This window comes from Cetorhinus maximus, chromosome 14 (assembly GCF_964194155.1).
Source record: "Cetorhinus maximus chromosome 14, sCetMax3.hap1.1, whole genome shotgun sequence".
NCBI classification, from domain to species: Eukaryota; Metazoa; Chordata; class Chondrichthyes; order Lamniformes; family Cetorhinidae; genus Cetorhinus; species Cetorhinus maximus.
In genome coordinates this window covers 115,251,700-115,274,869 of record NC_135892.1, presented here as the reverse complement: position 1 = coordinate 115,274,869, position 23,170 = coordinate 115,251,700, and the positions used below count along the sequence as shown (strand labels likewise).

Genomic DNA, 23,170 nt, shown 5'->3' with positions numbered 1-23,170 from the left:
CATCTTGCCACTGGTAGAGTACCAGCGGCAGTGAGAAAAGGCCCTTAAGTGGCCATTAAATGACCACTTAAGTACCTCAATTGGTCTAAGAGGGGGTGGAGCATTCAGTACCTACCCTGCTACTGGTAAAATATCAGCGGAGATGGGACGGTGATGGGCACAGTGTGCCCTGCATCCCACCCGATATTACCCTCTGTCCCCCACCACCTCGCTCCATCGTTGCCCAGCCTGGTCCTGGGGTGGGGTGGTGGGGCAGAGCAGTGGTTAACATAATATTGCAGCCCTGTATCGGGATGGGTGTGTCGCAACACTGTGTGTTCAGCCGGCTGTCCAATAAACTCTCTTCAAGGACAGAAAACAGAGCAGGACAGGGACAAAAACAGAACATTTTAATCAACACTTGTACCAGGAACATAAACTGAAAGTACGTCTCCTGGGAATCCAAGTTCCAAATAGTGGTCACCAATTAGGAAACTGTAACTAGCAGAGACCAGGCAGAGAGTCCTGATGCTCAATTCTGGACATGGTCACCAAGGATTTTATTGACAGTGTCAGTCCACTAATGAGATATTTATTGTGTTAACCTCACTCAGAGGGGCTGAAGAGCCAATATCCTGTTACAGAAAAGGGCTCACTTGCTTTCAGTCCTCAGACCCTCCTCAATTCTAATTGGCCGAACTCAAATTTTAAGATTCTGGCTTCAGATTCCCCAGCCAGAGGAATTAATTTCTCTGGATCAAGGTTGTCAGCTCCCTTCATCATATTAAATAGCTCAATTGGAACACCAGCCAGCCTTTTAACCTCAAGGGAATACAAGTCAAGTTTATGCAACCTACCCTCATAATTTAAACCTTTTAGACCTGGTATTATTCTCATAAATCTCCTCCTTCCCCCTCCCTCCCGGGACAGTTTACACTTCCTGAGGTGTGATGTCCAGGACTGAGTGCAGTCATTCCAGATGGAGGTCTGACCAGCGTTGGGTACCACTGTAGGGGCGTGTTTTTTACTTTTGGGCAGTAATGTCAGGTCTGGGGAAGGTTTCAACATTGGAGAGGAACGTGTGATCCAGACGCACTGTCCACGGAATGCGGATGAACAAATGGTGAGTGTGTCAGTAAGTTCTGCTGAGCAATCTGTAGCCAAGGAGCGGGGTAATGATGCGAGAGGCTATCGTGCCGATTCCAGAAATGCTGTTCCGATTGCATCCAGCACTTGAATAGATGTTTAATGTCTGTTAAGTAGAATTAGAAATAAGGTGAGGGCCAGTCACCTGCAGTGACCTTATGTTTGAAAAGAAGCAAAGAACTTGCATTTATATAGCGCCTATAACATAGTAAAACCTTCACAGGGAAAGTTAAAAAGTAAAATTTGACACCTATGGTGGTATTAGATCAGGTGACGGTCCAGGAGGTGGGTATTAAGGCTCCTCTTAAAGGAGCAAAGTGAGGGAGAGTGGAGGACAGGTTTAGGGAGGGAATTCCAGGGGTAGAATTTTACCTCCCACGGGCTGGCGCGTGCCAGGCCCAATCAGATGTCAAATCGCGCGAGAAGACATCGGGCGAGCGTCCTGACATCATCCCGTGCTCAAGCGATGTTTTGCTCGGCGGACGTGTGTGAAAGTTGGAAGTGCGCCCGCCGACAATGAAGAGGGCAATTACGCCCATTAACGGCGCAATTGTCACTGATTTCCCATGGTCTGTCCAACCTTAGGGTTGGCGGGAGGGCGAATCAGCCAGGCGGACTTTACATTTTTCATCAAACCTCACCCAAGGGCGGGATGAGGTTTCCGTTATTAAATAAAGTGAAAACAGAAATCTGTGGGCAGCACTTTTATCATCGGTGTGTTCAGGTGCCTGACTGTGATGCCTGGACACTTTTCTTCAAAACTTTATTTCATGATTTTGGGGTCTGCGGCTCCCTGTCTTCAGGGAGGGGCTCTCAGCGCTCGCTTGCACCCAGGGAAACGTCAGCACCCGCCCTCCTCCCACCCCCCAACCTCGCCCCCACCCCAGCAGCGCTGAGCTTTTCAGCACACGCTTCACGCTGGCCGCCCGTTAATTGGCCAGCCAGTGAGTGTAGGGCTTGAGGAGATTACAGAGATAGGGAAGGGTAAGGGTGTGGAGTGTTTTGAAAACAAGGATGGGAATTTTAAAATTGAGCAATTGCTCACCCAGGAGCTGATGTAAGTGGGTCAGCAGCAGGATGATGGGGGAATGGGGTTCGAAGAGAGGTAGGCAGCAAATCTTTAGGTGAGCTTGACTTTATCAAGAGCGGGAGATGGGGAGCACATTGGAATTGTCAAATCCGGAGGGAAGAAATGCACGGATGATAGTTCCAGCAGCAAATGAGCTGAGGAAGGAGAGGTGTCGCTTAATGTTGAGGAGGAAGAGATAGGCGGTCTTAACGATGGTACAAATACATGGTCAGATGCTCATCTTGGGGTCAAATATGAGGCTCTGCTTGTGAACAGGGGAGATGGTGGCGTAGTGGTAGTGTTGCTGGAATAGTAATCCTGAAACCCAGGCCAATGCTCTGGGGACATGGGTTCAACTCCTACCATAGCAACTGGTGGAATTTAAACTCAATCAATAAAATCTGGAATATAAAGCTAGTCTCAGTAATGATGACCATGAAACCATCATTGATTGTTGTAAAAACCCATCTGGTTCACTAATGGAAGGAAATCTGCCGTCCTTACCTGGTCTGGCTGACATGTGACTCCAGACCCACAGCAACGTGGTTGACTCTTACCTACCCTCTGAAATGGCCCAGCAAGTCACTCAGTTCAAGGACAGTTAGGGATGGGTAACAAATGCTGGCCTTGCCAGTGACACCCACATCCCATGAAGCAATAAATCAATAAAAAAACAGCCTGGTTAAGTGTCATACAGTTGCCAGCGAGAGGAATGGGGTCAATAGTTAGAGAATGGAGTTTGCAGTGGGCACTGAAAACCATGGCTTTGGTCTTCCCTGATGTTAGTGCCCCTATAATAACCCCAGCTTCCTCTGTTCCCTCACCCCCGTTAAAGTATTATCATTTAGCTTATATTGCCCTTCCTCATTTTCATCACACCACAATTCAGTGTGATAAACTTCATCTACCATGCGTCTGCCCATTGCATGTTCTCCTGAAGTCTACTCATTGTTTACCACTTCTCTGAGTTTTGGGTTGTCTATAAATCCTGTTATTGTTTATAATATGATGGGTCAGCTCCCTGCAACCCCCCCCTCCCCCAAACCCCACCCCACAATACAATCTCCCCCTCCCCACCCCCCCACACACCCCTCCAGCAGAGTTATTAACCACTATAGCCTAAAAATTAAATGGTTTCCCTTGAGAATCAAGTGCTGGGTTATGGGTAGCCAGCGAATCACTGGATATTGCAGGTGGCACAAACCTTGGTATTCTGGGAACAATGTCGGCAAACAGGGATTTTGGGCTTTTCATTTTCTCAGCATGAAGATGCATTAACGGTGATAAAGCGTTTTGGTACCAGAGAGAACTGACAACAAGGAACTCTCAACCAGTCTGGGTTGGAGTTTACCCTCCACATGAGCAGTTTCCTAATCCCACGTGCCCGCCTTGGTCCCACACCCCTTTATCCCCCATCTCCTGCCGGACAATGACATTAATATTGGACATCCTGCATTTTATTCCATTCAATCTTCACCCATGTATCTGTTGTTTGAAGGCTTCTCTTAATTATTCAGCAGTTATTGTGACAGGCATTTTAAAAGTTGTAAGATGCACAACTGATTGGTGCGCTGACCTACAGAGTGAATGTAGGAAATAGAAACAGGAATTCCCCAGCAGTGGATTTACTCTTGTCACACGTGGATATTTAGCTGGATTGACATGAACCTACCTGCACCATCACTGTGAAGGGTCTTTATTTGGTGAAGACACGTTCTTATTTTCAGAAAGGAAGGGGGAAAAAAATGATTAATGAACATTCTTTTACACTAAAGTGTCGCTTGGAATCATTGAATTTAGTAGATATCAAGTTTGTTACCTCATAAATCAGATTAGAATCAACCCGGAGATCATCTGCTCTCTGTAACAAAATGAAATGATAAAAATCAGTGAAGGGATGTGAATAGATAAGATTCAGCAACACACAAGGCGCAGTAAGATTGCTAAACAGGATCACTGAACACAGGGGGAAGTGTAGCCAAGACCCCCAGTTCATTATGATGCCTCACTTACGACATCCTTCACTGGTCTACGCTAACAGTTAGCAACTTGTTACTAATTCACAAGGGCCACAAACTAATTTTCACTTGGATTGGAGATTGCATGAGGGATTATGACTGAAAGATGCTAAAATCAGTTCGGAGAAGGGATATAGAGGCACTGGAGAATGCACAAAATACCTTCACCGGGATGAGATCTGAACTGAGATGTTGTACTTATGAAGGACCATAGATATAATCATTAATAAATCTGATCGGGAATTCAGGAGAAACCTCTTTACCCAGAGAGCGGTGAGAATGTGGAAATCTCGGCCACTGGGAGCGGTTGAAGTGAATAGTGTCGTTGCATTTAAGGGGAAGCTAGATAAGGACGTGAGGGAGAGAGGGGTGTATTGTTGGGGGTGGGGGGGAGCGCATGTGGAGCATGAGCGCTTGTATAAATCTTTTTGGGCTGAATGGTCTCTTTCTGTGCTGCCGACTCTCTGGCCGGCATTTTCATCCCTGGTCAGGTTTGCAGAGTCCAGAGATTTCCCAGCTCGGTGACCCCGACCTTTAAAAATGGCCGCCCGCGGGTTGGGTTTTTGGTCATGGTGGAGGGGGGAGGGACCGGGAGGGTGGGGGTGGGGGGAAGGTGTGGGGGTGGAGGTGAGGGGGGGAGCGGCGGAAGTAGGGGAGCAGGCTGGAAAAATGAGTCAGGGTGAGCGAGCCCAGAATGTGTGCCAAAGATGCCGGGTGCGGAGGTGGACTGGGCAAAGATCCCTGCAGCCCTCACCCCCCCCACACACACTCCCTATGACAACCCATGCCCCCCGTCCAATCCCCCAAGGCCCCTCACACTCCTTTGCCAATTTAGTTCCAACTCATGCCAACCTATGCTCCCACCCATCACCCTTTCCCCTTATCCTCTCCATGCCATCTCACATAGTATCCTTGGACACTCCTTGGACAGGGTTGACACTCCTTGGACAGGTTTGACAGCTGGGCAGTTCCTTGACAGCTGCACACTTCTTTGACAGCTGGTTGTTCTAATGAGTTTGTGCCTAAAAAGTACATAATCGTGTTGTGCAGTTTTAATGATCCCAAAGGGTACCTTACCCCTCCCAAAAGTGTCCCGGGACCCTATCCAAAGTGGTATCTTACCCTTGCCAAAAGGGTACCCTGTCTGTCCAAATGAATCCATCAAGTTCAGAGTCTCTCTTACCTGTTCTAATCTACACACTCCAGATTCCACACTTCTGTTCTTCCAAGATCTCAGTCCACTGGAGACGCTGGTGATTTAAGTAGCCAGCTGCCCCCGGCCTGAATATAGTCCTGCCCCCATGGAGATGGAAAATGCTAGGTTTGGGGCCGGATTTTCCGCCATTTCTGGGATTTTCACTCTGATGGAGAGCCTCTCCGTTGTGGTTAAAATCCAGTCCTATGTAAGGGCAGGACTTTAAACACATTGGGTGGAACTTCATGCCTCGCTGAGGCCTGCAGGAAGCCCAAAAAGCAAACCCTGTCGAGTTTACCTACAGGCTCCAAGGGGGTGTGCCTTGTCCAAAGGCACTAAAAAACCTGATCGAGGAACCTGGCATGGGGAGAGGGAGCTGGCTGAGAGCCACCTTCCACCCTTACTGCCCACCCCCATACCCCCAACCCCACCACCCTGCGGCCCCCATCCCGCTCTCACTCACCGTGGCCTAGGACCCCCATCCCGCCCTCACTCACCTGTGGCCTAGGACCCCTATCCCACCCTCACTCACCTGTGGCCTAGGGTTTGCCATTGATCCCAGGCCTCTGCAGGGTGCACTGGCAGAAACTATGACCACTACCCTGGCGGTGCTGAAGGCAATAAGGAACTGCTGGCTTCTGATTGGCTGGCAGCTCTCAACGGAGAGAGTTTTTCACCCCCCCAGGGGTCCTTGATGTCAAGGTAGGCCCACCACTGAGCACTTAATTCAGCAAGCGCTCCCCAAAGTAGCAACGCTGGGATCTCCCTGGTTCCTCAGCCAGTGGGCGAGACCCCATCACCTGGATTAAATGCCATCCGTTGAATTGTTTTATTATAATCATCCCTGTCAGAATGGAGAGGTGTTGGAAATAAAATAGGCAGCGTGTTGGGGCAGATTTTATCGTTCACTATCTTATATTTATGATCCTTGATAAGTAAAATGTCTCAGTTCTGGTATCATCCTTGTGAACCGTTTTTGCACTCTCTCCAGTGTCTCTATGTCTTTAGGGAGCTGCAAGGAGGAGAGGTAGGTGGAGGAAGGAAGTTTTAGAGTTTGGGTTTAGATGGCTGAAAGCAAGGCCAGCAATAGAGGGGAGAAGGAACAACTCTTAGAGACAGTCCCTGGAGAGGCTCAAGAGGTCAGAGTTGCAGGAGCGCTGAGATTTCGGAGAGTTGCAGAGTTGGAGGAGTACTGAGATTTCGGAGAGTTGCAGAGTTGGAGGAGCGCTGAGATTTCAGAGAGTTGCAGAGTTGGAGGAGCGCTGAGATTTCGAAGAGTTGCAGAGTTGAAAGAGTGCTGAGATTTTGGAGAGTTGCAGAGTTGGAAGTGTGCTGAGATTTCAGAGAGTTGCAGAGTTGGAGGAGTACTGAGATTTCGGAGAGTTGCAGAGTTGGAGGAGCGCTGAGATTTCAGAGAGTTGCAGAGTTGGAGGAGCGCTGAGATTTCGAAGAGTTGCAGAGTTGGAAGAGTGCTGAGATTTCGGAGAGTTGCAGAGTTGGAGGAGCGCTGAGATTTCAGAGAGTTGCAGAGTTGGAGGAGCGCTGAGATTTCGAAGAGTTGCAGAGTTGGAAGAGTGCTGAGATTTCGGAGAGTTGCAGAGTTGGAGGAGCGCTGAGATTTCGGAGAGTTGCAGAGTTGGAGGAGCGCTGAGATTTCGGAGTGCTGAGGTGTAGCGTTAGAGGGGGTTAGATCAGTAGGAAGGGTCGAGATCATAAAGGAATTTAAAAACAAGGATGAGAATTTTAAATAATGCGTTTGTGAACCAGGAACCAGAGTAGGCTCCTGATCACAGTGGGTGGATCACAGATGGTGCAACCTGATCACAGTGAGCGGTGGATGAAAGGGACGTGGCGGGAGCTAGCACAAGAGCTTGGGGATGAGTAAAAGTTTACGGAAGGTGGTTGATGAGGGGACGATCACGAGAATGTCGGAATTGTCGAGCCTGGAAGTGAAAAAGGCATTGGGTCAGGTTTCAGCAGTGAGGTGATGGTCGGCAATCTTTGTGATGGGAAGAAAAGGGGTCGGAAGATCAGCTTGGGATTGAATTGGATGCTGAGGTTAGGAGAGTTTGGTTAATGGAGCACAGTTACCCTCTTGCTGCCAGCTAACTCCTGGCAGAGTCTGGCTCTGCAAATTGTGGATGAGGGTCATTGCCGTACTGCTCTCTGACCTCAGGGCTAAATAATCACAGGGTCTCTGACAGCAATCAATCCCCTGGATCCCCACTTTGTTGCTGACACAGGGCCCACTGCACTCCTGGGATACGGCTCTCTGTTTGGGAATGTGCGGAGCTTCCAGTGGGGACTAGAGTTGCCAACCCTCCAGGATTGACCTGGAGCCTCAAGGGCTTGAAGCTCAATCTCCAGGACAGTGCTGTGTGCAGCCTGGAGGAAAATCAAAGGGACATTACCAAAGAGTTTCTTTATCATTCTCTTTGACCTTTTCTCTTTACCGGATGTAAAAATATTGAAAATGGAGGGGGTGGGGGGAGGGATTATGGTTAAGGTCACACAACCAGGAAATAGGCATTATTGGGGAGAGGCCAAAGGTCAATAAAATCACCACACAACATCTTCAATCATGAAACATATGAACATACAAGTTAGAAACAGGAGTAGGCCATTCGGCCCCTCGAGCCTGCTCTGCCATTCAATAAGATCATGGCTGATCTGTTTGTGTTTTGATTTCCACATTCACATCTAATCCCAATAAGCTTTGATTCCCTTGCCTAACAAGAATCTATCTCTCTCTGCCTTAAAAATATTCAATGTCTCCGCCCCCACCACCTTCTGAGGCAGAGAGTTCCAAAGTCGCACAACCCTCTGAGAGAAAAAAATTCTCCCCATCTCTGTCCTAAAAGGGTGACCCCTAATTTTAAACCAGTGCCCCCTAGTTCTGGACTCACCCACAAGAGGAAACATCCTTTCGACATCCCCCTTGTCAAGGCTGTTCAGGATCTTGTATATTTCAATCTTCGTTCTTCATTGTAAACTCCAAGAGTGACAAAAGGCTGGAAATGGGATGGGCAACAAACGCTGGCCCAGCCAGCGAAGCCCACATCCCACGAATGAATAAAGAAATGTCAGCTAATTCCACTCACCTCTGTGTTTCTAAAAGGAGAAATATTTGCGTAATCTGGGATCAAGGCATTATCACCAGTATGAAGGGAAGAAGCTGAAAAAGACAACATTGAGGGCATCATTACTGAGGTTATTCTTATAAATGCTGCACCTAAAGATTCGAGGAACAATTGGAGGATAATAATGAACGTGTCCAATTTTCAATGGAATATCTGATTCTGGTGTTTAACATCATTTAATCTCAATTCGTGGGTACATTCACTCAGGCTACTTTATTTCACGTTCATATCATTTCAGTGAAGTGTTGGTTTGAACCTACGGGATTGGCGTTTCCTCGCTCGAGCTCGAGCTGGGCAGACCCAGAAGAGAAGAGCAGCTCCAACAACGAGCAAAGCTCCCAGCACAGCCCCCACACTGATCCAGACGATCCTCAGCTCTCCAACCATTCGCAGGTTTGAAACTGGAATACAGAGAGGGCCATGTCAGGGACCAGACTCACAGAATAAGGCATTTCAAATATTGGATATTTTCCAGTCCTATTGACACAATTGTGACATCCGATGCAGATCAGTGTTATTACAATGTAAACTGGGCTTACTGGGTATATTCAGCCGTGTTCCATTCCCACTGATATCTCCCCACACTTTGCAATAATAGGCGGCAGTGTCACTGGGCTGGACGTTGGTGATTGTCAGAATGAAGCTGTTATTGGAGGTGTCTCTGGAAGGCTGGAGACGCTCAGTGAAACCTGGACTCCGTCGTGTGATGTTCCTTATATCATGTGTTAAAACCCGCTCCATATCTTTCCCTGGTAGCTCCCGGTACCAGTGAACATCGGTGTCTGTCACTGCGGCATTCCTCATGGTGCACTGTAACTGTGCAGTGTGACCCTCTGTGACACGTTCCAGACTCGGAGACTGGATAAGGACTGGAGCATTTGCACCTTCAAAGAGAAAAATATCAATAATTTCAAAACCAGTCTGAAGGTTATAAAGTATTCCTGGTGTTTAAAGGGACAATCTAAGCAGCAGAAGTTAGGTGTTAAACAGAGATAGAGGATTATTACACTGACCTAGCTTGTTACTGCTTCAGATCAACAACAACTTATATTTATATAGCACCTTTAACGAAATGAAGCATCCCAAGGTGCTTCACAGGAACATCGTAAACAAAGTGTGACAGCCAAACACGTCAGAGGATTTTAGATCATGTGACCAGGAGGCTTGGTCAAAGCGGTAGGTTTTAAAGAGTGTTTTAAAGGGGGAGAGACACAGAGAGGCAGAGAGGTGAAGGGTGGGAATCCCAGAGCTTAGGACCCAGGCCATTGAAGGCACAGCCACCAATAATGGAGCAATTTAAACAGGGATGCACAAGAGGCCAGAATTAGAGGAGCAGAAACATATCAGGGGGTAGTGGAACTGGAGGAAATTACAGGGACTGGGAGGGTCCAGGCCATGGAGGGATTTAAATAAAAGGATAAGAATTTTTAAATTTCAATTTTGCATGACTGAGAGTCAATGTAGGTCAGAGAGCACAGGGGTGAAAGGGCAGTGGGACATGCTGTAGGTCAGAGAGCACAGGGGTGATAGGCAATGGGACATGCTGTAGGTCAGAGATCACAGGGGTGATAGGGCAATGGGACATGCTGTAGGTCAGAGAGCACAGGGGTGATAGGCAATGGGACATGCTGTAGGTCAGAGAGCACAGGGGTGATAGGGCAATGGGACATGCTGTAGGTTAGAGAGCACAGGGGTGATAGGGCAATGGGACATGCTGTAGGTCAGAGAGCACAGGGGTGATAGGCAATGGGACATGCTGTAGGTCAGAGAGCACAGGGGTGTTAGGGCAATGGGACGTGCTGTAGGTCAGAGAGCACAGGGGTGATAGGGCAATGGGACGTGCTGTGAGTTAAGGCACAGGCACAGGCACCAGAGTTTTGGATGACTTCCAGTTTACAGAAAGTAGAACGTGAAAGACTAGCCAGTAGAGCGGTTGAATAGTTACATCTAGAGGTAACAAAGGCACAAATGACCATTTCAGCAGCAAATGAGCTGAGAAAGATTGAAGCTAGGCAATATTATAAAGGTGTAGATAGGCAATATTATAAAGGTGGAGATAGGCAATATTATAAAGGTGTAGATAGGCAATATTATAAAGGTGGAGATAGGCAATATTATAAAGGTGGAGATAGGCAATATTATAAAGGTGGAGATAGGCAATATTATAAAGGTGGAGATAGGCAATATTATAAAGGTGGAGATAGGCAATATTATAAAGGTGGAGATAGGCAATATTATAAAGGTGGAGATAGGCAATATTATAAAGGTGGAGATAGGCAATATTATAAAGGTGGAGATAGGCAATATTATAAAGGTGGAGATAGGCAATATTATAAAGGTGGAGATAGGCAATATTATAAAGGTGGAGATAGGCAATATTATAAAGGTGGAGATAGGCAATATTATAAAGGTGGAGATAGGCAATATTATAAAGGTGGAGATAGGCAATCTTAGCGATGGCATGAATATGAACATTTAATAAGGTCCTGGAGTCACAGCATGCTGATGTCAGCAGTACAAGTGTGTTTATTATAGAACCACACAGCACAGGAAGAGGCCATTTGACTCATCACGCCTATACTGACTTTTTCCCAAACTTTAATCAATGAGCCGCACTTCTGCCTCCAGCCCCCACCAATCTTTCACATAATCTGCAGCTTTTCTCTTCAAGTACTTTTCCAATTCTCTTTTGAAAGTTATTATAGAATCTGCTTCCACCGCCCCTTCACACAGCTCGTTCCTGATCGCAACAACTCAATGCATTAACAACAGCTTCCTCCATTGGTCCACTTGCCAATTTTCTTAAACCTGCACCCTCCGGTGACCCTGCTGCCAGTTTCTCTTTATTTACTCTTAACAAAACCCCACATGATTTTGAAAACCTCGATTAATTCTCCTCTGACTACTCTGTTCTAAGGTGAACAATCCAAACTTCTCCATCAACTGAAGTTCCTCATCCCAAACATTCCAGTAAACCTTTCCACACTTTCTCCAAAGCCTTCACATCCTTCCTAAAGTGTGGTGCTGAGAATTAGACAGAATAAGCCAGTTGAGGTTGAACAAGTGTTTTATACAGGTTCATTATAACTATTCTATATATAAAGGGAGAGGCAGTGGCATAGTGGTATTATCACTGGGCTAGTAATCCAGAGCAATGTTCTGGGGACCTGGGCTCAAATCCCACCAGAGCAGATGGTGAGATTTAAATTCAATAAAAATTTGGATGGCAACCATGAAAGTGATTGTTGTAAAAACCCATCTGCTTCATGAATGCCCTTTAGGGAAGGGAACCTGCTGTCCTTACCTGGATGTGAATCCCGACCCACAGAAATGTGGCTGATTCTGAAAGGCACTCAGTTCTCTTAAGTTGGCAATCAAGGGATGGGCAATAAACAGGCTGGGTCAAAACCCTGGAACTCCCTCCCTAACAGCACTGTGGGTGTACCTACACCACATGGACTGCAGCGGCTCAAGAAGGCAGCTCACCACCACCTTCTCAAGGGCAACTAAGAATGGGCAATAAATGCTGGCACAGCCAGTGATGCCCACATCCCATGGGCAAATTTTAGAAAAGCCAAGGGTCCCATATTCTTTCTGAGCAGTCTCTGTGTTATTTGATCAAAGGAACCTGCCATATTTGTCAGGGTTAATTTACTTTTAACACATTTATGTGGGTTGTTAATTATTAACCCACGCTCTTCCAAGTGACACTTATTTTTGTCCTAGTTGAAGGTGTCCAGGGTTGGATATATCTGGGAGGCGGTGAGGGTTCAAGGGGATTGCTGGAAATTCCTGAACAACTGACTCTGAGGCCTAACCAGGCCTAGCAGCAGGACCTCATTAACATTGTCATTCATATAAACGACATAGATGACTATGTGGGGGGTAGGATTAGTAAGTTTGCGGATGACACAAAGATTGGCCGGGTGGTTAACAGTGAGGTTGAGTGTCTTGGGCTACAGGAAGATATAGACGGGATGGTCAAATGGGCAGATAAGTAGCAGATGGAATTTAACTCTGAAAAGTGTGAGGTGATACACTTTGGAAGGAGTAATTTGACAAGGAAGTATTCAATGAACAGCATGGCACTAGGAAGTTCTGAGGAACAAAGGGACCTTGGCGTGTGTGTCCATAGATCTCTGAAGGCGGAGGGGCATGTTAGTGGGGTGGTGAAAAAGGCATATGGGACACTTGCCTTTATCAATCAAGGCATAGATTACAAAAGTAGGGAGGTCATGTTGGAGTTGTATAGAACCTTGGTGAGGCCACAGCTGGAGTACTGTGTGTAGTTCTGGTCACCACATTATAGGAAGGATGTGATTGCACTGGAGGGGGTGCAGTGGAGATTCACCAGGATGTTGCCTGGGATGAAACATTTAAGTTATGAAGAGAAGTTGGATAGATTTGGGTCGTTTTCGTTGGAGCAGAGAAGACTGAGGGGCGACCTGATCGAGGGGTACAAGATTATGAGGGACATGGACAGGGTGCATAGGGAGCAGCTGTTCCTCTTAGTTGAAGGGTCAGTCACAAGGGGACATAAGTTCAAGGTGAGGGGCAGGAGGTTTAGGGGGGATGTGAGGAAAAACTTTTTTACCCAGAGGGTGGTGACGGTCTGGAATGCACTGCCTGGGAGGGTGGTGGAGGCGGGTTGCCTCACATCCTTTAAAAAGTACCTGGATGAGCACTTGGCACGTCATAACATTCAAGGCTATGGGCCAAGTGCTGGTAAATGGGATTAGGTAGGTAGGTCAGGTGTTTCTCATGTGTCGGTGCAGGCTCGATGGGCCGAAGGGCCTCTTCTGCACTGTGTGATTCTGTGATCCTGTGATTGGTGGCTGCATTCCCACCAGATAGGCTGGTAGCTGGCAGGCTGACAAATCTTAGAGACAGTCCCTGGAAATTGGGAGGGGAATGGTGAGACTGGGATTGGGAGGGGAATGGTGAGACTGGGATTGGGAGGGGAATGGTGAGACTGGGATTGGGAGGGGAATGGTGAGACTGGGATTGGGAGGGGAATGGTGAGACTAGGATTGGGAGGGGAATGGTGAGACTGGGAAAGGTAGGGCTGAGGGGAGATTGACAGTCAGGGGAAGGTCCGAAGTTGAAGCTGAGGCGTAGTGGAGAGTTTCCTTCACATCCCCTGGGGAAGCACTCCTCCACACCCTGATCCACAAGGAGTGCTGAAGAGGTATGTATCCTGTGGAGTTGGAAGTTCTGGGCTCACTTTCCCTGTCAAGTTTCCAGACACATGGGAAAACCATGCAGTGAACTTTAAATAAAAATAGAAAACACTGGAATTATTAAACCAGTCAGGCAGAATATACGGAGAGAGAAACAGAGTTAATGGGCTGAATTTTCCGTTTGTCGGGTGGGCGGAGCTGACCCAATCTCCGGTGGGTGGGGTGTCGATCCCCGCTGGAGAAGTGGGCCCTGCCGCCATTTTACCTGGGCGGGCCAATTAAGGCCCACCCAGCGTGACGTCCGGCGGGAAGCGCTATGTGCTCCCTGTGCGGGCGGGGGGGAATCCCTGAAATCGAGAATGTGATCTATTGTGCATGCGCACGACAGAGTGCACATCTCCCTGAGGCTAAGTGCAGCCTCAGGGGGATCGCCATGGCTTTTAAAAATATTAAAAATAGAAAATAAAAAATTCCCTTACATGTCCCCCTCATGTGTCACATGACTTGGGACATGTTCATAATTTACAGAATAACTTTATTACAATTGTTAAAACCCTGCGTGAAACCTCATCCCACCGGTGGATGAGGTTTCATGTTTTATCTATTCCCCACCGGGGCTCCTGACCGACCCGCCAGCCTTAAGGTTGGACGGGCAGGTCCTTTAATTGTTTTAATGATCCTGTCAATGCCTCAATTGGCCATTGACAGGTCGGCGGGTGGACAGCTGATTTTGCTGGGCCCCCGACTTCCTGAAAATTTAAATGGGGCCGGGCGACATCGGGGATTCCACCCAACATCCCGGGTCATTTTACCATTTTACCTGTCGGCGAGTGGGCCCCACCCCCTGCTCACCGACAGGAAAATTCTGCCCAATGTTCCAGTTTGGTGACCCTTTGTCAATTAAAGATTGGGGTCTTTTCGATTGAAGTTAGAGCCCTGTCACACCCCTTTGGAAAGCTCAGACACCCTGTAATCCACACCTACACTCGTATGGTATGTTAGGCAGATGTGCAATGTATTTAACCCTTTAACACACCTCTCCCCCTCATTGAGGATGGGTGAATATTGAAGTCTGGCTCTGATTTTACCCACGGTCCTCTGGTTATAACTCAGTTATGCAAACAGGGCAATTTATAAAGCATTTAGTCAAATGAATTGATTGTACAAAAACATTATTTGGAATAAAATCAATATACTGTAGAAAGTACTTACTGGTCACATTCAGCAGGGTTCCATTTCCAAAGATACTTCCCCAAATCCCACAGATATAGACATTGGTGTCATTGAGCTGCACATCTCTGATAGTCAGAGTGTAGCTGTTATTAACAACGTCTCCGGAAGGCTGAATCCGCTTAGAGAGTCCCTTCGACCGATAAACACCGCCAACTACAAAATGACTCAATATTATACCACTCTTATTTTGTGGGTGATACCAGTGAACAGTATATTTCTCCACAGTGTCATCTTCATTTCTGCTCTTCAAAGCACAACGTAGCTGCACTGTTTTACCCTCAGACACCTTCACAACCTCTGGGGACTGAATAAGGATTAGACCAGCCTCTACACCTGTCAATTGAAAATAATTGAGGTCAGAACCGATGATGCATCACAGAATATAATCACATTACTGAGCAGGTCCCAGACGGAGCGAGGCTGGGATACAGGCTGTGAGTAAATAGCAGGGATGGGTTGAGGTTTGAAGCAGGTCTGATTGACACAAGCTATGCTCTTATTGGGCAGGGTTCCTGCAGACTCCTGAGCTCAGAGCAGAGCAGGTTTGTTCAGGAGCAGAGTGTGTGATTTCCTCCAATTGGGGTAGAGCACAGCATTAACCCCCAGAAGTTAAGCTCAGGACAGAAAAATATCATAAAGCATTTTGAACAGGAGGTGGCCAATTTTACCAAGAGCTTCACATATTTCATGCATTTTTATGTCAGTTACATTTGAAGTTGTAAAAGTGATTGGCTCACCTTTTGTTCCTCTCTCCATGTGTCGATCTGCTGGTTCCTGCAGCTATGAATTCTGGGATTGTCACTGACAGAATTTTGGAGAAATCGAGTTCTTGTTGTCCATGTTCCCAGCAGAGCCCATTCTCTGTCCTTCACTGGGATCCCCCATTACTGATCCCACCTTCCCTCCATTGAGGCTGAGGAGATAGGCGATGGACCTCAACAGCTGATGGGCTCCCAGGTTCTCAGCTAAATCTATGGAACCGATGGAATTGGGGGGCAGGAGAGACAAATTGCTGAGTATTGAGGGTGAGAATCCCCTGGCTGGAGCCAGGTGGTGGAGTGAGTCAATGGATTGCCACACAAAGCAGGGAGAGGTAAGTGATTTCCAAAGGTTGGCCAAGGATGGTCAAGGTACAGCCTCCAACACATCTCATCCACCACTCACAGCTCCTTATTTATCAACCTCCTTCCCTCTGGGTGTCAGAGGACCTCACATCAGACAACCAGTGCAAATACTCGAACACCTCCTTTGTTCCAAATCACTCTGACAACTCACATTACCCGACACAAGATCCACCACTAGTCATCATGGCCACTTCATTCAAAAGGACAATAAATCTTCACATCTCGTCACAGGATGGATGGGTTCATACATGTCACATTATTCACGTCACTCACATGCCCTTAATGCTGCCCTCTCTTAACCCAAAGGTCAAAGTGACCAACAAAATGTGAGGAGATTCAGCCAGGCTAATCCAGTGTTTCATTCAGCTACTGGAAATAACAAACCTTTTCTGTTGCAATGTTAATCAGGGGCTCGGCAAATGGTTTTGGAGACTGGAATGTGCTGAATCTTGGTTATCATGTGGGACAGCGCTGGGTTTCTTCCTCTTCACCTCCCTGTCTGAAGGCAGCACCAACTCACAGCACCACGACCTCCCCTCGCAGCACCACGACCCCCGCCCGCAGCACCACGACCCCCGCCCGCAGCACCGCGACCTCCTCTCGCAGCACCACGACCTCCTCTCGCAGCACCACGACCTCCTCTCGCAGCACCACGACCCCCGCCCGCAGCACCACGACCCCCGCCCGCAGCACCACGACCCCCGCCCGCAGCACCACGACCCCCGCCCGCAGCATCGCGACCTCTCCCCGCAGCACCGCGACCCCCGCTCGCAGCACCGCGACCTCCCCTCGCAGCACCGCGACATCCCCTCGTAGCACCGCGACCCCCGCCCGCAGCACTGCGACCTCCCCTCACAGCACCGCGACCCCCGCTCGCAGCACCGCGACCTCCCCTCGCAGCACCGCGACCTCCCCTCGCAGCACCGCGACCTCCCCCCGCAGCACCGTGACCCCCGCCCGCAGCACCGCGACCTCCCCCCGCAGCACCGCGACCTCCCCTCGCAGCACCGCGACCTCCCTTCGCAGCACCGCGTCCTCCCCTCGCAGCACCGCGACCCTCGCAGCACCGCGACCCCCGCTCGCAGCACCACGACCCCCGCAGCACCGCGACCCCCGCTCGCAGCACCACGACCCCCGCAGCACCGCGACCCCCGCTCGCAGCACCACGACCCCCACAGCACCGCGACCCCCGCTCGCAGCACCACGACCCCCGCTCACAGCACCACGACCCCCGCTCGCAGCACCGCGACCCCCGCTCACAGCACCACGACCTCCCCTCGCAGCACCGTGATCTCCCCCCGCAGCACCGCGACCCCCGCAGCACCGCGACCCCCGCTCGCAGCACCGCGACCCCCGCTCACAGCACCACAACCTCCCCTCGCAGCACCGCGACCCCCCCTCGCAGCACCGCGACCCCCGCTCACAGCACCACGACCTCCCCTTCGCAGCACCGCGACCCCCGCTCGCAGCACCGCGACCTCCCCTCGCAGCACCGCGACCCCCGCTCGCAGTACCGCGACCTCCCCCCGCAGCACCGCGACCTCCCCTCGCAACACCGCGACCTCCCCTCGCAGCACCGCGTCCTCCCCTCGCAGCACCGCGACCCTCGCAGCACCGCGACCCCCGCTCGCAGCACCACGACCCCTGCAGCACCGCGACCCCCGCTCGCAGCACCACGACCCCCGCAGCACCGCGACCTCCCCTCGCAGCACCGCGACCCCCGCTCGCAGCACCACGACCTCCCCTCGCAGCACCGCGACCTCCCCTCGCAGCACCGCGACCCCTGCTCGCAGCACCGCGACACCCGCTCACAGCACCACGACCTCCCCTCGCAGCACCGCGACCCCCGCTCGCAGCACCGCGGCCTCCCTTCGCAGCACCGCGACCCCCGCTCGCAGCACCGCGACCTCCCCTCGCAGCACCGCGACCCCCGCTCGCAGTACCGCGACCTCCCCCCGCAGCACCGCGACCTCCCCTCGCAACACCGCGACCTCCCCTCGCAGCACCGCGTCCTCCCCTCGCAGCACCGCGACCCTCGCAGCACCGCGACCCCCGCTCGCAGCACCACGACCCCTGCAGCACCGCGACCCCCGCTCGCAGCACCACGACCCCCACAGCACCGCGACCTCCCCTCGCAGCACCGCGACCCCCGCTCGCAGCACCACGACCTCCCCTCGCAGCACCGCGACCTCCCCTCGCAGCACCATGACATCCGCTCACAGCACCGCGACCTCCCCTCGCAGCACCGCGACCCCTGCTCGCAGCACCGCGACCTCCCCTCGCAGCACCGCGACCTCCCCTCGCAGCACCGCGACCCCCGCCCGCAGCACCGCGACCTCCCCTCGCAGCACCGCGACCCCCGCTCGCAGCACCGCGACCTCCCCTCGCAGCACCGCGACCTCCCCTCGCAGCACCGCGACCTTCCCTCGCAGCACCGCGACCCCCGCTCGCAGCACCGCGACCTCCCCTCGCAGCACCGCGACCTCCCCTCGCAGAACCGCGACCCCCGCCCGCAGCACCGCGACCCCCGCTCGCAGCACCATGACATCCGCTCACAGCACCACGACCACCACCACAGGTAGGGCAAGGAGGCAGCTCCTGAATCCACCCCAGCCAGAACAGGGTTCAAGCCCCATGCCATCGGCACTAATCTGATCCATGCTAACTAAGCTATTCAACCTCCCCACCACCAAATAGTCCGAATTGCTGTGGCAACATCCACTTTTCCATGCATGGTGCAGTCTGGAGCTATGGTTAGTGATGGCAGAGACTCCAATTTTCTTTCCATCAAATGGCTGACCAGGGATCTCTCCCACTCTTACCACCTGCTATTGGTGCGTGTTGGAAAGGTTTACAGATTGATAATCAACCTGTTTGGCTGCATTAAGAATACACATTCCATGGTCATCACATCCTGGACTGCGACTCAAACCCAGAACTTCTGACTCCACTGGTTGGAGTCATCCCGAGCACAAAGGAAGATGGTTGTGGTTGTTGGAGGTCAGTCATCTCAGCTCCAGGACATCACTGCAGGAGTTCCTCAGGGTAGTGTCCTCGGCCCAACTATCTTCAGCTGCTTCATCAATGGTCTTCCTTCCATCATAAGGTCAGAAGAGTGGGTGTTCGCTGATGATTTCACAATGTTGCGCATTCGCGACTCCTCAGATACTGAAGCAGTCCATGTCCAAATGCAGCAAGACCTGGACAATATCCAGGCTTGGGCTGACAAGTAGCAAGTAACATTCACGTCACACAATTGTCAGGCAATGACCATCTCCAACAAGAGAGGATCTAACCATCACCCCTTGATGATCAATGGCATTGCCATCAATTAAACCCCTACTATCAACATCCTGGGGGTTACCATTGATCAGAAACTGAACTGGAATAGCCATATAAATACTGTGGCTACAAGAGCAGGTCAGAGGCTAGGAATCCGGTGGTGAGTGACTCACCTCCTGACCCCCCAAAGCCTGTCCACCATCTACAAGGCACAAGTCAGGAGTGTGATGGAATACTCTCCACTTGCCTGGATGAGTGCAGCTCCCACAACACTCAAGAAGCTTGACACCATCCAGGACAAAGCAGCCCCACTTGAATGGCACCACATCCACAAACATTCACTCCCTCCACCACCGACGCACAGTAGCAGCAGTGTGTACCATCTACAAGATGCACTGCAGGAACTCACCAAGGCTTTTTAAACAGCACCTTCCAAACCCACAATCACTACCATCTAGAAGGACAAGGATAGCAGATAGATGGGAACACCACCACCTGGAATTCAGTTTGTAACACTGCACCATTGATCAAGCCTTCAGAGGACAGTTATGCCCCACTCCCCCAGCCCCAAAAAACAAGTGCTGAGCAGCTGGATCTTGAGATGCAGAATGTCTAGCTTTGACCTTACTGACCAATAGAGGCATCAGAAGGCTGCTCCTTAAGGTCATGACTCGAGTGAGGTTGCCGCAGGCTTGGGGTTGGGTGGGAATCTGATGCAAATGTCACAGCCCATGTCACTACACAATATATCAAAGAGTAGACCATAGGAATTCTCAATCCCAGTCACTCAAGTCACTCACCATCCTGACTTGGAAATATATCGCCGTTCCTTCACTGTCGCTGGGTCAAAATCCTGGAACTCCCTCCCTAACAGCACTGTGGGTGTACCTACACCACATGGACTGCAGCGGCTCAAGAAGGCAGCTCACCACCACCTTCTCAAGGGAAACTAGGGATGAGCAATAAATGCTGGCCCAGCCAGTGAAGCTCACATCGGATGAAAGAATAAAGAAAAAGAAGCAGGAATGCTACCCACTGTTACCACAGGACCTACCACCTGCAGTTTTAACTAGCATTTAAACTGGGATTGAGAATTCCTATGGTCTACTCTTTGATATATTGTGTAGTGACATGGGCTGTGACATTTGCATCAGATTCCCACCCAACCCCAAGCCTGCGGCAACCTCACTCGAGTCATGACCTTAAGGAGCAGCCTTCTGATGCCTCTATTGGTCAGTAAGGTCAAAGCTAGACATTCTGCATCTCAAGATCCAGCTGCTCAGCACTTGCTTTTTGGGGCTGGGGGAGTGGGGCATAACTGTCCTCTGAAGGCTTGATCAATGGTGCAGTGTTACAAACTGAATGCATGTGGCCCGGGATATTGGAAATGCTAAAAATATCTTCATGCTGTGCCCACACCAATGATGGATGTAAGGCCCTTGGCATTCAGCAACACCAGGCCTACATGTGAAGAGCGTTTTAAAGATATACTTACCTAGATATGGAACTGGGATTGCTACCCTGACCCCATATTAAAAGAACAAAGTCCACAGCCAGTTTTTGCCCTCTATCCATTTACGCCATCGCTCCCTTCCCCTCCCACCCCTCAAATCATCAGGTCTCCCGCCCCAACCCAACAGGTCCAACCCAGACTCCCATGACCACCAACATTCCTTCCCAAACCCCTCCAACCTCTTTGATCACCCACATTCCTTCATCCCTTTCTCCACAATAACCCCCAACCCCCTGCCCCCCCCCACCAGATCACCACCACTCCCCCAACCATCCCCCAGATCACCAACAATCCCCCACAGCCCTCCACAATTACCACCTCCCCCCTTCAGATCACTCTGAGCCCACAAAAACCCAGTATTGATCCCTGCACTGCACCGCGCATCCTCAAACAGACCCATTTGAATTTCTGGGCCTCTCCTTCTGTAGACTGGTTATCAGCATGTAGGATAGGATAATACTGACTGTGAGCATCTCCAATCTACCCCCTTGCCATATCCTCCTCAACAGCAAAATAGGATTCCCATTGGGAAGCTCATGTTGCCAATGGAAAGTGGATCAGTAAAACTAATCACAAAATTCCTGACTGAAGCACTGAGGTGCTAAGAATCCCAATATTCTGTCAAAGTCACTTCAACCTTCAACATCGGTACATTAAGTGGCCTCCTCAATGCGCTGCCCCACTCAGCAATACCTTCTTCCATCTCCTACTGTCACTTACATAGCTGTGCAGGAAGTAAATACTGGGACAATCGGGAAAAGGGTTAGAGAGGTGACCTATTCCCATGAGACAGTTTGGATTCCTGATGGACATTAAAGAGGACTGTTGGTTTTTGGGATGATAATTCAGGATCCCCAACAGCAGATTTCAGCAAGATTCACCCTGGAAATGCACGGGTACTTTGGGAGCTCACCATCACCATCACTGAATCAATGGACATAACTCCATTTTATTTGACAGTCAATAGTTTTATTCCCCTCACCCTGATGTTATTGACCTCACTGAGGGGGGTGATCCCACAGGCAATGTTACCTTCCAATAGTTCACTTCAATAACTGTCCCTTATCAGTGAACTCGGGCAATGAGTTCCTAACGACTCCCTGGACATGAAGAGTGACAGGGCTGTGCCTGTGTATTGTCATCCGAAGGAGTTTAGGTGTGAGATAACCGGGCTGGGTGTCTCAGTGTCATATCTGATGTTGTATTTTCCCATTGAACCATGAGAAAGGCCAAACTATCGCAAATCTTAAACAGAAATATCGGACCATAAAATACACATCACCCACCCATAATCACAAGATCAAACTCAGAAACATAATGATGTGAAACCAGCCCCAAGTCGGGTGGCCCAACCCTGGGTGTTTACTTACCCGCTGCGATACAGAGGATCAGCGCCAGAGCTGAGTGTGTTGAGCAAAACATTTCAAACAAACTTATTTTTCAAAGATTCAGCTGTTGTTCTTTCACACACCGTATAACATATTTATCGCGAATGTTCCTTAAACTACTTAACTTCCCTTTTAGTTGTTGACTTTACCATAAAACAGGGGTGGAATGAGAGTTAATGGACTGTTCACTTGTGAAATAAAGCTAAAAATATAAGTTCACATATCTTGATTAAGCAGCCACGTCTTGTCCTGTGCTTCCTGTAGCTCAGTAAGTGAACTCTCCTGCCTCCAAGTCAGAATATTGTAGGTTCAATCCCTATTCCAGAGAGTTGTGCAGGCTGTTCAACATTCCAGTACAGTACTGAGGGAGTGCTGCACTGTCAGAGGAGCTATCTTTTGAATCAAGTGCTAAACCGAGGCTCTGTTTGCCCTTTCAGGTGGATGTTAAAGATCCTATAAGCACTATTGTGAAGGGGTGTCTGCCCTGACCAATATTTATCCATCAATCAACGTCAATTAAACAGCTGTCCTGGCCATTATCATGGCTACTTGTGGGATCTTGCTGTGTATAAATTAGCTATAGCATTTCCTCCATTACAACTGTAACTACACCTCTGTGGCTATAAATTGCTTCGGAATGTCCGAAGATTGTAAAAGATGCTATAGAAATGCAAGTCTTTCTTTCTAGTTTCTCTCCATCTCTTTGGAAGGGGGTGACCTGCTGGGCTGGACACTCTCAGTCATTCACTGGCTTAGCCTAAAATCCATTCTTCCCATCGGAGATCTGTACGAAGGCCTAGAAATTAGTCCACACATGGCCTGCTTATCAATACCACCCACCCTACTGAAGTGGAGTATAAACACCAGCATGGTCTGGTTGGGCTGAATGGCCTGTTTTTGTTC

General features: G+C 49.8%; 1 protein-coding gene across 1 annotated transcript; it reads right to left on the bottom strand.

Moving 5' to 3' along the window:
- Positions 1-373: 373 nt before the first annotated feature.
- Positions 374-22,458, bottom strand: LOC144689975 (uncharacterized). The gene is made up of 8 exons (XM_078557509.1): positions 22,250-22,458; positions 14,940-15,293; positions 9,087-9,431; positions 8,808-8,948; positions 8,509-8,582; positions 4,014-4,055; positions 3,867-3,910; positions 374-1,231 (listed from the first exon to the last, which is right to left on the bottom strand). Exons 1-7 carry the CDS (start codon positions 22,299-22,301, stop codon positions 3,875-3,877), a joined length of 1,044 nt encoding a protein of 347 aa, XP_078413635.1. The 5' UTR covers positions 22,302-22,458; the 3' UTR covers positions 374-1,231; positions 3,867-3,874.
- Between the last annotated feature and the right edge of the window lie 712 nt (positions 22,459-23,170).

What these genes read in the sequence shown, in the direction of transcription:
- LOC144689975 (XM_078557509.1), bottom strand. Translation starts at nt 22,301, where the DNA reads ATGTTTTGCTCAACACACTCAGCTCTGGCGCTGATCCTCTGTATCGCA. An exon ending in AACACGGCTGAATATACCCA is followed by an intron (nt 8,949 to 9,086) that starts GTAAGCCCAGTT and finishes TCTGTATTCCAG; the next exon opens with TTTCAAACCTGCGAATGGTT. An exon ending in ATTCTAATCTGATTTATGAG is followed by an intron (nt 3,911 to 4,013) that starts GTAACAAACTTG and finishes TCTGAAAATAAG; the next exon opens with AACGTGTCTTCACCAAATAA.